The sequence below is a fragment of the Sinohyriopsis cumingii genome, chromosome 15 (genome assembly GCF_028554795.1).
Source record: "Sinohyriopsis cumingii isolate HCF-2022 chromosome 15, ASM2855479v2, whole genome shotgun sequence".
In the NCBI taxonomy this organism is placed as follows: Eukaryota; Metazoa; Mollusca; class Bivalvia; order Unionida; family Unionidae; genus Sinohyriopsis; species Sinohyriopsis cumingii.
Window position 1 is genome coordinate 137010387 of NC_142975.1, and position 16130 is coordinate 137026516.

The 16130-nt window shown below is 34.2% G+C and overlaps 1 protein-coding gene across 1 annotated transcript in view; it reads right to left on the bottom strand.

Annotated features, from left to right (window-relative positions):
- Window positions 1–16130, bottom strand: part of LOC149782868 (DNA topoisomerase I, mitochondrial-like) — an 86104-nt gene that overhangs the window by 24735 nt on the left and 45239 nt on the right. The window contains exons 6-9 of the mRNA XM_089934402.1: window positions 11522–11643; window positions 5578–5700; window positions 2087–2274; window positions 1486–1549 (exon numbers count right to left, since the gene is read on the bottom strand). Coding sequence (XP_089790528.1) covers window positions 1486–1549; window positions 2087–2274; window positions 5578–5700; window positions 11522–11643 — 497 coding nt within the window. The remainder of the gene's footprint in view (window positions 1–1485; window positions 1550–2086; window positions 2275–5577; window positions 5701–11521; window positions 11644–16130) is intronic.

The following is a 16130-nucleotide window of genomic DNA, read 5'->3' on the forward strand; positions in this document are numbered from 1 at the left end:
ACACTTTATTGATAGCCCATGTAGTAACTAAAAGTTCTCTCTAAAGTAGGAATAAACAGATACAACAGAATTGGGTCAATGGTATGTCAATGCATATCTCAAAGCTTCCAAGCTATGCTACATGGGGTAATGCCTTACCCAATGGCCAATGTTGCAATATTACTTAGTTATATCTATTTGTTTTTTCATATTCAGTAAGTGTATCTATGGCTACATAATGAGATTCCAAACACAGAGGTAATCCCCTATTCCAGGGGTCTGATTTGAATATGTCTGATTTCATCTCATGACCTTTAAACCTATAAATATTCATTGGGAGGTGATTTCAAGTTTCCAAGTGAAGACCCATGGGCAGCATTTCACACACCACTGTAGCTAGACCCAAAGGAGTATTATAACAAAACTGTTAGCAAATAAAATTTCTAGCCCCAATGATGACATGCCAAGGTGCAGATATATAATACTTAATAAGCTATATTTTTTATAGTTAAGAAAACCCTAACCACCAACTAGCCACATCCTGGGTCAATATTTCAAACTGCTGTGTATGTCAACTGACCATGCTGAATTATATTATAGGAAGTGATACAAACATTACCAACTGATTGATGTACTTTTTATACCTATTTTCCCTACTTTTGGGAGGGTGCATGTTTACAGTAGAAATGAGCAAAGGAAAAGTTTTTGTTTTGGCTGATCTGATGAGAGAATCATGGCACTAAAGCTGCCAACACACATACATCCTTGTGAAATAGTGAATTTGTTGTATTTTAACTATATTGTTTTTAGCCTTGTTTTAGATGCAACTAATGCTTACAAACCTAAACAGTCCTGTTCTTTGATTGCTTATGTTCTAGTTTCTTTTTACATACATTTGTACATTTCTTTTTCTGTGCCTCAACCAGAAAGATATAAAAGATTGGAAATCTGTTTTACTATCTATCATGAATACTTTCAATCTGTTCAATATAACACATCATATTAACATTAATACATACTGTGTAACTAATAAATAAGTTATTCTATAAAATTTGCAATTTATTTACTCTTTGGGGGAAAAATAAATGTGGTTCTTTATCCAATGTCTCATTTTAAATCAGAGTATTTGACATTTCTTTGTGACTATACAGTGATCAATGATTCATTGACTAGGCATGATTTGTTTAAGTAATGAACACCAACTAAAGTTTGATGTGCCATTCATAAGTTCAAAACACTGTCTAGATAAATTTGCAATTTATTTCCATTGATTTGGAAAATAATCTATGTTCTTTGTTTGATCTCTCCTCTTAAATCACAGTACTTACTACTTCTTTGTGACAATATAGTGGTCAATATTTCAATGACTCAGCTTGGTATTTCTCTGCAATTAAAGATTATGACTGCAACTGAGGAGTACAAAAGATCAATGAAAGAATAACAGTAACCCTCAAGTCTGTAATTAACTCTCCTGCAATTTATTGGAGATCAGTTGTAATTTCTTGCCTTGTTATCATGTAAAACTTTCTTCCATCTGTGACCAGCTGGCGGCTGTGGGATCTTGGAATCACTGAAAAGTGCCAATACAAACTGAACTAAAACTCTATGATCTGAACTCGCCCTGGTACATTAAAAAAATTTAGACAGTCAACAATTCTGAAATACGAAAAATGTTTAAAAGCTGAAAAAGTGAAATAGGTGGGTTTCTTGGTTCTGTTCAACTCGGATGATCAGATTTTGAAACAAAACATTGCCTTTCACTCTTTGTTGCATTGATTTGATACAATCTTTAAACTGTAGCTATCCAGGCAATTCTATTCCCCTTTGTAAAAAACACAAAAAGGAATTTCTAATACACAATTTTTAATGCAAACCACATTTTCAAAGAAATAACAAATATTGCATTATCAAAACAAGTGGAGTAGTTATCTTAACATTTTTTTTGAAATTTGACACCAAGTACTTCATAATGGAACATGAACATGGTCATCGTGATGTATTAAAATCAACAATCAAAACACAATGAAGTGAAAATACCAAATTTTGATCAAATTCAAATCAACCAATTAAAACTTTTAAATGTTTTGAATGTTCAGCTACTATGTACCTGCTGCAGTTGATTATGACATCTTCAGGATTTATTCTCATCTTCAACATTCCCTGCTTAGGATGATCCCCTCTGCCTCTGAAAAGTCCAGGAGGTTCAAGTCTGAAATTTCCAATTTTTTCTTTGTGTCCATCCATCATACAGACGCCATATTCCTTCTGAATAGCTTCATTCTGTGCCTTGATTTTCTGTTAAAACATACACAGCATTCAAAATTGGTTGTGGAATGTGGAAACCTGGTCAACTAAAAGTCACTGAAGCATTAAATATAGGTCACAGAACCCAGTGCATGACACTTCTCATTAACCATATTGCATGCCTGAAATGTTCCTGACAAATGTTCAAAGAACCCTGTTGAATGAGTTACTTGTTAAGACTATAATCTTTGCAATTATTTATCAAGACTATCTCATCTTTCAAATGGAAGACTCTCACCACAAAATCATAATTTAATCAGTCCTATTTCTGTGTCAATCAAAAGTGCAGCCAAAGCATCTAAGTAAATAGCTTTGTGATTTGTGACTTACTGAAAATGCATCATTCAAGGTATTCTTCACATCAACTGGGTTTTATAAAAATGCATTTATACTTTTTATCATGCTCACAAGCCAGAAAAGCTAAAGTCCTGAGAACTCACTATCAAGTTGCTTATTGGAATTGATATGTGTATCTATATTATGTATAATAATTTCATAAGTTTTCACAAGAGTCATTTAATTAAAGACATTTTTAATGCTAAAATCCTATGATTGTAGTTTGAACTGTAAGATGAGTCATGTATTAAATAAGTTTCTAGGTTAAGTCGTACTGTCAAGTACAAACATCATTTGATCAGACAAGAAAACAAGTTCTGGTAAAGCTAGCGTGGCCTACTTTTTTTATTTAGTTAGAATTGAAACAGCTAATGCTTTTCACTGATCAAGTATTTTGAAATATTGGCCACTGTGGGTATGTAACAAAGCTTGCCAGTAGCTTCTCGTGGGTCGGTGGTTCTTTCCGGGGTTTTCCTGGGTTTTTCCTCCTCCATTTATACTGGTGGCCATGTATAGTCTATCTTGTGCTGAAAAATGGCGTTAAACCCTAAAACAACAACACCAACAACAATTTTGACTATTTGGAGATACATAATTTTTTGCTGTAAGGAATTACTGTGAATTCATTTAAAGACATTTTAAGATTATCTCAGTAATTTCTTTTGTACCACTGACATATCAGTACAGTAGTGACATCATTCTAAATACCTTTGGAAATCATTCAAATTACTCTGAACTATTGGAATTGACAGAAATTTAGGATTTTAGAAATCTGTTCACCAAACTTTAAGTTATTTTCAAATCTTTCACATTCTATTTTAGGAAAATAACATTTTATTTTTCAATATTACAAAACTTGTATGTTTTGTTCTTTCTTGTTATGTACTTCAAGACCCTAGTGTAATAACAGAATGCAATTAAACACAAAGTCAGGTCAAAATTAATTGACAAGTGTTAATAATGTCAGTGTAATACAAATATGCAAAAAATGACTGCTGACTTGACCTCACAGTCAAGTAGGTCTGGTGTTCAACTACTTCACAGAAGTGTGGTGTCATGTTGTATGTCAGATGAGTATCATTTTTGTTCAGTGTTTTAATGAAAGTAGTGTAAATAAGAGCATCTACACAGAAGTATCAAATGAAAGATTTGTATTCTGGCAATCATGGTCAGCATTTATGAGGCTCAGTCAGCATCATTTTAATCAAGGAACAACTATCTATTTTAAGAAAGGATTGTTTTGGGGTTTTGAAAACAAAAACATATATTAAAACATGCTGCTATGGCCATATGTTCAGAAGCAATAGCTGTAATGTTATTTTCACATTCTGGGTGGTCAAACTGGTACCATTTCATTTAGAAAAACACAGAGTAAGAAGCATTTGAATGAAAACCTCATGCCCACTGTCTTGAGATTAAATCAGCATCATTTTCACTCTGGCCCAACTAGATATCATAAGGAATATTTCAGTGAAAATCCTCATGTCTCTATAACTATTTGTTTAGAAGTAGCTTAAACTTTTTAGGATGACTGCCATGGCAACCACTGGGAGATTTAATCTGCACCATTTTTATTTAGCATCCAAACCTGACACCATACAAAGTCCTGCAGTGAAAAAGCCGTCAATATGACCATCCAATCAGAAGAAATAGTCATAACAAGGTTTACAAGATTGCCACTAGGGCAGCCATGTTTGAAGTCTTATCATCAGATATTTCATGTAGGATCAACTACATATCATAAAAAGTCTTCAAGGAAAAACCCTACACTGCTAAGACCATCTGTTTAGAAAAGTGGTAATAAGACAATTTTAAGGATGGTCATAGTCATATTGGAGGTCATATCATTTCATTTCCTTTTTTAATGTTCTTTTTTTGGTATGTTTTATAAAACAGCAACTCTTTTATGACTATATTGTGCAGAAACAAGTAAAGTGATTTGCCCAAGGTCATATCACTGTAGTTGATCTGACAGTAGGAACAGAACCTGCAATCTTCTGGTCACAATTCCAATGTCTTACCAAATTAGTCACCATGACTCTGACAAACTATACAACAAAAGAAGACATTAGAGAAAAAAAACATTCTGTCAGATTCGAGATAACAAGATTTCAAAATAACCATACTGAATGTCAGATTGGTACAATTTTCATCAGGGACTAAATAGAAATCGCTGTAAGTCAATATGAAAACCTCGTCAGCCATTTCTGAAGTCAGATCAACATGAACTTCATTTAAAACCAACCAGACAGAATAAATTGTTTTTTTTTAAGTGACAACATGTTGATATTACCAGCTGTTCAGGAGAAGCCATAACATTTCTTAAGACGGCCAACATAGCAGACATAATTAATGTCTGAGTGGTACCATTTTTATTAAGGACCTATTACACTTTGGGATGAATGTGTGTGTAAAGTTTCATGGCAATCCTAACAGTCTTATAAGGAATATCAAACAAAAAAGTTTTGCAAATAGAAGACACACAGATGAAGAACATGCCCTCAAATAAGCTCTTCTGGTCTGTAAAAATGGATCTTCAAAATGACAGTCTGGCAAAAAATAAAATGTACATATTGCCTATGCTTCACAGGGGGGCCCCGAGCGGCCGAGTGGTCTAAAGCACTCTTCGTTACAGATCACTGCCATCTCACCTCTGTCTGCGGCAGTTCAAGTCTAGGATTCAGCCAATGTGGGTATGTGAGAAAGCTTGCCAGTAGCTTCTCGTGGGTCGGTGGTTCTTTCCGGCGTTTTTCCGGGTTCTTCCTCCACCATTAATACTGGCAGCCATGTATAGCCTATCGCGTGCTGAAAAATGGTGTTAAACCCCACAACAACAATGCTTCACAGGTTGAACAAAATTCCTGACCTGCTACTAGTATTTGCAGTTTGAAAACATTTATGTTCTTTGGAGACAAGGAAGGAAAAAAAATTAAATATATGTAAATAATACAGTAATACCTTTTTCTCCTCCTCTGACATATTTTTCCTTTCTTCAGATTTTGTTTTGAAATACTCATACATTTCCTTAAAGTTGCATTTCTTCAGGTCTCTGATTTTACTCTTCTCTTCTGGAGTCATCATCTGATATAGAGTATATCCTGTAGCATTTATTACATACATTTATAAAATGAGTTGAATAATACTGTATATACCTCCAACATTACATCATATGCTTACCTGTTTGGCATCTGTCTAATAGCCAAATGTGAGCTACCACCACTAACACTTGAACGATTATCTACAGCCACAAAGAGGCTCAAGTGGGCCTAATATCACACACCTGGCTGTTGTCTGCCTAACAACCAAATGCAAGTGCAGGCTAGTAGGATGCTTTGTGTACAATTTTATTTCAATGCTGTTGATTGCATAAACTATGAAAGCAATCTCTCATGGTTTCTCTCTTTTGGTATCTTCATCTGATTGCACATCACTATCATTGGAAAGGCCCTTAAATCAAGGTGTTTTCTGTCCAGGTTTTTCAAATTCTGTTCAGCATTTTGTTTCTTCAGACAAGACTATAAATTTTTGTTTCGACTTATAGAATATGCAGCCATATTGTACTGCAAACTGGCATCATTGGAATTGATATGAAAGGCCTTAAAATTTGATCAAATTATATTATCCCAATTTTGGGAGCTTTTTTCAAGTAACATTTTTTGTATTAACTTTAAAGGCTATAATTCAATGATGATTTTTGTTAAATTTGGTAATATTCTGTGAAGCTATTTTTGAGAATTTAAAGGTTTTTCTATCTGTAGTTACAGTTACCATATTTGATGGTGAATCAACACCATTAATACAAACCTGAAAGCCCTTTATTTAGTTAAATTCTGTTGGACACCATCTAATATATAATCTTGACAAGGTTTTTCTATTTTTAACAAATGTTGCCTTTCTTGTGTGGGGTGGATCGACATCATTGTAAAATTTAAAAGCCATTCATGCCAGGATACTTTCTGTCAATTTTGGTCAAATTCTTTTCAGCAACTTTCAAGAAGCAGTTTTATGGGTTTTTTAAAAATACAATTTGTATTAATGAAGCATGAAATATAGGTCATACTCCTCTAGATGTACCCCTCACTAACTGTCATCAATATAGGTATAACAATATACATACAGGCTGAAAAAAAACCTGGTTTGTTATGAACCAAGTCAATAAACTGTAAAATGTAGGTCAATAACCATCCTTTTTGTTGTAAGGGCATGGTACAAATAGAGATACACAAAATCATTCAGTTTGATGGTACAAATAGAGATACATAAAATCATTCAGTTTGATGATACAAATAGAGATACATAAAATCATTCAGTTTGATGGTACAAATAGAGATACACAAAATCATTCAGTTTGATGATTCTATCATGTACATATCTTGAGAAAAAAAAATGCACTCAAAATCTAGTCAGTCAGTGAAGCAAAAAATTTACACCACAGTGACATACAGTTATGATGAATATGTAGTGCTCGTCAAGATGCATCCCTTTAAGTTTCATGATTCCAGGTATACAAGTATTATAAAGTGTGCACAAAAAAAAAATGAGCAAAATGCAAAAATTTGACAAAGAATGTACAAATAATGTACATATGTACTAAGTTATATATCTAAAAATTTAGCCCCCTACCCTGGGTAGGCACTATAAAACCCACTCCAAACTGTTGCTCATTACATAAGACTGTGACTGACTAAAGGTGTCAATAGGTACCCAGGTACTTGCCATTCATGATCACTCAGGTAATATAATTAGTTACAGGGTACACCATTTCATGTAAAAAAAACCCCCAAAAACTTGTTTCCATGTTCATATCAAAGATTATATCTGGTGATGTCAGGAGCGAGTGAGACACAGAATAATGAGTACAGTTTGAAGCTTATATCATGTGACATTGATCCACCATAGGCCACCGTCTACTGAAGTTATATTTTTGATGTGTGCAAACTTGTGGCGATGAATGTCAAACAGTTTCCTTATTTTCTAATATAGTCACTGTACATGACATGTTTCCAAGGAAACAGATGGGCTTCTTGAATCTGAAACCACATGTCACAGATTTATTAAAGTTTGAAAAACACTAAAGTAGTAGATCATTCTAATTTGTTTTTAAAAATTGTGCCAAATATGAAATGAAACTGGCTTTATCAATTTAACTCATGGATCTTATAGGACTAAAAAAATGTTAGAGGATGGATTTTGTTAAACTGAAGAACATCCTGCATCAGGAAAAGGACAAAATAAATAGCGCTTTAAAATTTTTTAGAGATTAATTATACATGTAATACAGCATTCAGAATTTGTGGGCTTGACTTTATGACCTTTCAGTGAAAGTCAAACATGTAGTGTTTACTAGTTAAAGTGAATGTTGTGTATAAATAATTTATCATTTTGTTTTGAGTCTATATTCTTGTATTAACCCACATGGATTTAGCCATTTTGTGATAAGTATTTTAACTCTGCAGATCCAGGTAAGTAGCAAATTTAAATCTTTTTTTTTTTAATAAATAGTTTTCTGTAATTGTGGCATGTACTATATAGATTACTCTTTTTATGCTCAGACTGTACTTTTTTGCCACTCATATTAAGAATAATTTCACTTATAATTTGGGGGTGGGGGAGGGTTGGGTTGGCATGTATGAATTTATAACAAAGCAGTTCAGGTTCACATTTAATATAAGTTCCCTTTGATCAGGTACCCGGGTAATCGATCATTAGGATCGATGGGTACCCATTCAACATTTCCTAAAATGTTGACATCTTTGTGGCTGACATTCAGTGCGAGTGTACAAAAAATGTACATGCTTTTATCTGTGTGGTTGCCAATGCCAATGATGACACTGATAATGGAAGTAGTACAATAGGCTGACTATACTTCATACATGCATTTTTATAACAAATTATGGAGGATACTATGAAGTAATTTGCAGGGTCTCAATAAATTCATTTAAATAACATAAAATACACAGGTTCAATAAACACTTTATTGTATATATAAAATAATCTTTGGCATAACGGAGGCAAATCCTGTCACAGCACCCTGCACCAGCCCAGCTCTGAATTTGTTCTATAGGAATACTTAGGAAGAGATACCTGGGGAGTCTGTGGGGTTGTGATGAGTGTCTGACACCTGTATGTGGAGCTGCAAGGGGCTTATGCGAGGTATATAGGGACACTGATAACCGAAACTTGATAAGTCTGATCCTGAGGATGCTATGATAACAAATATCAGCCAATACTCCATGCATGCACCGTAGGAAACGGGTATGAAGTATATATGGGCATAATAGTTGAGTACATTTAAGTACTGACACAAAATGGATTCAAAAGCAAAGTTGTGAATGCATGAAACTTGGCAATGACCCTTGTTCCATGGGAATACTTCAGGATGGGGAGTTTGTCGTGTTGTGAAGAGTGTTCAACACCTGTGTGTGAAGCTGCAAGGGGCTGATACAAGTTATATGGGAACAATGATAACCGAAATTCAATAAGTCTGATCCTGAGGATTGCCATGATAACAAACATCAGCCGATACTCCATACAGGCACCATAGGAAGCATGTATTTAGTATATGTGGCCTAATAGTTGGGTATATTTAAGTACCGACACAACTTGAGGTTAAAAAAGCAAAAGTTGTGAATGTATGAACTTGCAATGGCCCCCCAGAACAGAATGGGAACAGTATGCTATGCAAGAAATGTCCCAAATTATGCAAGAAATGTCCCAAATAAATGACATGGTGAAAGGAGGGGAGGCGGGTGGTTCTTTCCACAGATAATTTTGAGTTAAATGCATCGTCGACACTGAAAAGCACATCTCTACTGGCAACCCAGTTGCTCTATGATGGCCTCAAACAACTGACAATGTTTAATCACATGCTCCAACTCAGTCATCTGATTGGTTTAACATGACAACATATCTAGTTACTAGCTTATTAACATATACTGCCTGCAATGACATCATAACTGCGCAGAGAAACCCTAGTAGACAAAGAGCTGGGGCCCAACAAGGAGCCAGAGAAGGATGCACTGTGTATTACTCAAACTGTATTTAATCAATTAAATTACAATTCACGAATGTTTTTACTTTAACACTAGAAAATTCACTGAACTTGATAGTATTATCCTACCATATGATCACCAGGGCTTCCGATAAGCACAAATGTGAGTCCCTGACGCAATTAAATTAAAAATGACGCATTAAAACCCCAGCCTAAGAGTCCTGAAGGATGCAATAAAAATTGTTGACCAAGTCGATTTCAAGCTTGCAGAAAAGGTCAAGGTTTCTCAAAACAGAGGTCACAAGGTTCTTCTATGCTGTCTGTTGAGGTCTTGCTCATTAATTATGCATTGTGTTCATTTTCGAGTCTAGCTGAATAAGTATAGTTAATATGGTCTCGAAAGGACGACATGCTAAGGATTCAAATTAAATTAGAAGATAAACCCTATGATAATAAATATCACTACCATTTGTTTCTTTCATGAAGAGAATTGGACAAAATGCCATTGGCAAATTTGGATAAGGATTTTGAGGGTTAAATGTATACATGCCAGCCATTATGCTTTTGTCATAATCATTACACCTTATTTTTTTCAACAACCAATTATGTTTTCTGTTCTCCAGTATATCGATTACGCTGTTTTGGCAAATTAAAAAAATAAAATAAATAAAAATCAGTAAAAAGTTGGGTATATCATTTTTAGTTATTATCTCTTTAATTCCACTTGTATAAATTTGAGAATCTGCTTTAAAAAATCACTAATGCGTAAGAAATTTCCATGTTTTCTATTGATTGCAACTGTACATGACCCATTTTAGTTCCAAGAAAACAGACGGGTTTCATCAATCTGAACTTACCCTCAAAGATTTATTATATTCATAATAAAATTAGGTAATGGACCAGTCTATGGTTTTATGGAAAAAGGAACCAGATTATAAGCAATACTCTTTACAGTGTGATTTGTGGATGTTATGGAAAATGTTAGAGCAGATGGATCTTGCAAACTTTTTGAAAAAAATGTCAGATCAGAAAAAAGGACAAATCAACACGGTTTTACAGACTTTAAAAGAAGAATATGAGAGTAATGTATTACAGCACTCGTGATTGAGCAAAATTTAAAATTAAATTAACAATCATCCAGTTCTGTAATTAAGATGCCTTTTTGTTTTAGAGGGTACATCATATTACTGTCTAAATAACAGTCTTGTGTAGCATGTTCCCAGAAAAACTGACTGGATATCAATTTTACTACATGAATGTTTAAGGAATTACAAATAAGTAAAACTGATTTAGCTAGGTTTTGTGTCTCTTTATTCCTGGCATTATAATGGACATTTATCCACTTCATGCATGCCCAACATGCTTGTGAGAGCTGACTTCAACTTTTGCTGGTGGAACTCCTATTGTCACCAAAATTCTAGTGAGACCTCTCTCTCTCTCTTACACACACACACACACAACTTACTGTAGAAACTATAAAGTGGGACCCTTTAAAATCTTGTAAGGAACCTATACAATTCAAATGTGGGGTGTCCTCAGGATGCCATAAATTATCAATTTAATCGAAGCCCTGGGTCACCATACAGATGAGACATACCCTTGGCTTGTTCATTCTGAGTCACATAAGGGTGGAGGGGTCTTTGCCAAAAGATCAAATCTGCTAAAATTTCAATTTCACTCTGATTTTAAAAATGTTTAAATATAGTCTAAGCTGGAATACATATGGCACATGTAAAAACTGACCTGCAATTAACCAAACTCTGTAAATGACCAACAATTATATTGATTAGTGTGGGAAAATGTAAATAATACCATTTAAAAAAATGAAAGTAGAGATTACTCTATCAGTCGGTATGACTGAAAAGTATCTACAAATACCTTTTAGAAAACTGAAAATGTTCTCAAACTAACCTTTCTCCAATCTTTGAAGAAGTTATTGTTAAAAACATCACGAGATGTATAATCATGATCTAACATTCTGGCATAAAATGTTGCCACCTCCTCTGCTGGCAATGACAGCTTCATTTTTTCCCCTGAAAACAAAGTCTAAAAAGGTCAAACATTTTTAAGTTGATTTTAAGTAAAAGTTTATCACGGATATAAATTAAAAAAATCAGCCTCTTTTTCAAGCCCAGAACTAATGACTTTTAAAAAAATAACTATTTGGTTTGCATAATGAATAAGAGTAAATCAAAGGGACTGTTGTTATCATACAGGCTGAAAATAATTTCCGAGAATCCAAGATATGATCATTTCTTCATTTTAACTGACAAGTTGTGATACCATCTCTAATATAATCTACAGTGATAAGATTTGCAAATGGCAAGACAACCATATTAAAGTAATTGGCACCATTCTCATTTAGGACAAACCTGAGATTTTTATATTTTTGTGTCGAAAACCTGATGTCAACATCACCATTCATTCAGCAGGAGTAACATTAACGAGTTTCAAAATGGACAACATGGTAGCCATACTGGGTGTAAGAATGGCAGCATTTTCATTAAGACAAACTAGATATTTTAAGTGAAGACTCCATGTTGATATTGCTTTCCATTCAGAAGCAATGCTAATATGATTTTCAAGATGGTCATATGACCATACTGGATGTTAGACTAGCATCAGTTTCATTTGGTACTAACGAGACATCACAAGAATTTTGGTGAAAACCCATTTGTAATTATGATCATCTCTCTGTAGACGAAACAGTAAAATGGGCAAATTGGAGGTCATATTGGCATGATTTTCATTTATGACCAATTAGCCATCATCATCAATCTTATGGTGAAATCATATCAAGTCATGAAGAAGCAGTGATAAGAATTTCAAGATGGCTACCATGGCAGTAATATTAGATTTAAAATTGACACCATTTTCGCTTAGGACCAAGACATCATTATAACTCTTCTGGTAAAAACTCCATGTTACTATGGCAATACATCCTGGAATAGCAGGTTTGATAACATCTTCAAGCTTGCCATAACTGCAGCATTTTTGAGGTCAGTTTCACATTTAGGACCAACTACACACCATAATGGAGTCTTCTGGTGAAAACCCCAAGATGATATAACTTTATGTTCTGGAGCAGTATTGACAACATTGTCATGTTGACTGCAATAGTGACTATAGTGAATATCAGCACCATTTTCATTCAACACCAACTAGATAACACATGAAGTCTTTCAGTGAAAATGCTATGTTGATATAGCCATTTGTTCAGAAGAACAGTGATAACAAAATGTTGAAAGTGACCATACAGGAAGCCTCAGCAGTAACATTTTCATTGAGGACAGACAAGACCTTGGGACAAGTATGCATGCAAACTTTCATGTCAATTGTCTACGTAGCTTTAGAGGAGTAACAACAACTTGTGCTAATTAAAAGATGAATGACAGACATCAGTCTCTTGCATATGCTTTTCTGGTCTGTAAGATAAAATAGGTTAAAAGCAGGTATAGCCAACATTTTATTTTTACCTGGAGAAATACAAAGATTTATGTATTCAAGGTCACAGCTGAGGTCCATTCTAGAAAATGGTATAACACTAATTTCTCAACAAGAAGTTCGCATGACCCTATGATCACTCACTGCTGACATCAGAATAACAGCCAGAGACAAAAGCTGACCAAAAAATCTGGGTCAACAGAATGATTTTTGTAGATACTGCTTTCATTGCTGTTGTTCCTGTATCTTGTATAAACAACTCTTCCTAGTTTCTTGTTTCATCAATATTCGATGGTATATAAAAAAAATATTGGTCTCATATCAAAAGGCCACAACATCAGGACATTTTCTGACCTGGCAGGTTATATTCTGCTGTGTTTATTTTTAGATAAAGTATTTTCTGTTCTTAGTAAAGGTGGCCATATTGAAGAAACTGAAAATCTACCAAAGTGGTGAAAGAACAATTAGATCGTTTACTTCATATTTAAGTGAGAGAACACAACATGTTTACATAAATAATGTTCTGTCTGAACCTGGAACAATTATATATGGAGTACCACAAGGCTCAATTCTAGGTCCATTACTATTTATTTTATTTATTAATGACCTACCACTTTTACTAAGAGACTCAACATCACCTACAGATCTCTATGCAGATGCCACAACATTGTCAGACATCCAAAACACAAAGCAAGAACTCAAAATTTCTTTACAGAATGCCCTAAACAAAGTGGAAAACTGGTGCACATGCAATGGCATGGTGGTAAATACTGGTAAAACTAAAATATTATTTATCTCAACACGGCAAAAAAGGACAAATCTTTATAGTGATGAACTATGTCTGACATGGAAAGTTGCTCTGAGAGAATTTAGTAGTGCTGGAAGATGTTTTACTGGTTCTTGTTTTCATGTTGCTGAGAAATTAATGACATCCATTTTGTACAAATATAATAAATAATATGGATTTATATTGCATTCGATGCAGAGCACCCACTTTCACCAGTGGATTAACAACAATAATAACAAAAAATAAAAAGTCTGCACTTACAGGCAAGTGTGTGAAATGTCTTACAAAAAATATACATTTATTTTGTCTTGTATGAAGACAGTTCGTGATATCGCTGCTTCATTAGGAAAATTATCAGGAGCTTCATGGGCTAAGTATCCAGGAGAAAAACATCTTCCTGGATATAATTATTGTGGTCCTGGAACTCGACTTGATATCCAACTTGACGAACAAGACCAAGACCTGCAGAGTATCCAATAAATGCAATTGATCAAGCGTGCCATATTCATGATGCAGCATATAAAAATAAGGATTTACAACAAAGACATATTGCAGATGTGAAATTTATTCACTCATTAAATTCCCACAAAAAAAATCTGAGAAAAACTTGCTAGCTTCCTAGTAAGATCTGCGATGAAAGGTAAACTAGTATCAGGGCCCAGTTAGTAATCAACTGATTATTATTATAATTGAATTGATTTATTATAGCCCAAGAGGATATTGGAGGGGTAGAGCAGCAATTAGCGAACTTGCTGATGCAGCAAATGTCACATGTTCTGTTGCTGCAAATTGGTTAGCATGACAGGCAACATGGCAAATTTATTTACCACCACCTACACAAATTCAGTATGCACATTTTGATGTCAGCACTCCAAATGAAGTTCATCAAGCAGATATTTTATTTTTACCTCATGATACTGTTAAAAAGACATGAATCACGCACATACAAATATGCGTAGATATAAAGAAGCAGAACCACTATCAACTAAAGGAGCAGCTGAAGCTGCAGTTGTGTTTGAACAAATTTATCAACAAGAACCCTTGCGATGGCCACATTTATTACAGGTTGGTCGTAGCATGGAATTTCTTGGTTCAGTATCATCTCTGATGCAAAAACATAATGTTAAAATCAGATGAAGACATACCACAATTCATTGCAATCAGGGCAATTGTTGAACAATTTAATGGAACACTTGCTGAGAGATAGTTTGGATATCAGTATGCGAAGGAAATAATTCAAAAAGACAAGAGATCTTGTGAATGGGTTGCAAGACTACCAAGTGTGATAAATAATGAAATTACTTATGCAACCTACCAAAGTGATCACAGAAAACAATATACCAATACAATGACATGACTTTTCAAAACAGCCAGTATTAGGTAATGTGGCTGTGAGGTATTTATATGAACCTGGCGAACTTGAAGGTAGTAAAAAAAGAGCGAATGATCCTATTTGGAGTGTGATGACACATAAAATTTGTATGCAAACAATTACAAGTAATTCCTGAAGGCACACAATTACCACCGCATTCACTTTTGTGAACTTGTTGATTACACTCAAGGCAGGTCAGCATCACATTTTTGCATGTGTGACCAAGACTTCTATTAATTCTATCTACGGTAAACTGTTCTGGATTATTATTTTAATACTGCCACAACATTACTGTGTTACAGCTCGTACAATGATTTATCGCTGCTTCAGCGTCATGATAAATTCAGTGTCGAGATCAAAGTCGCGTTTTTGTTTTTTGTCACAGTTTATAACCAGTTAATTTTTTTCTTACTACATGATTGCTATTGCCTTCCTGAGTTTGATTATTATTTTTTGTGAAGTCTATAAAATCCCTCCGCAGCCGAGATATTCTTTTAATTCGAGACACTGCAACAGAAACTAAATTTGACCATTTGATACGATCATCAACAATCCAAATATTAGTATCAGAGATAGTTAATCCTTGTTAAGAATGAATCGTTATAGCATAGCCTAGAGTCCATGGAGTTTTATCCATCGTTAATGCACTCTCAACAACATTGACAAAAACTAAAACAATATCATTTAGTACAAGATTTTGTTTACTACCACAACCTGGAATTTCAACGTCGATATTTTGCTGTCGAGTAACTGCTGGTCAATAACACAATGGTATGGGTAGATTTGAAAATTTTACTTTATGTAACAGAAATAATTGTTGTTGATGTGTATCACAAACCATCTTTTTACTTGCAACTATCAAATCATAAATTCCAAAAAACGTTCATAGGAATTTCTAAAATTACTTCACGCATTAT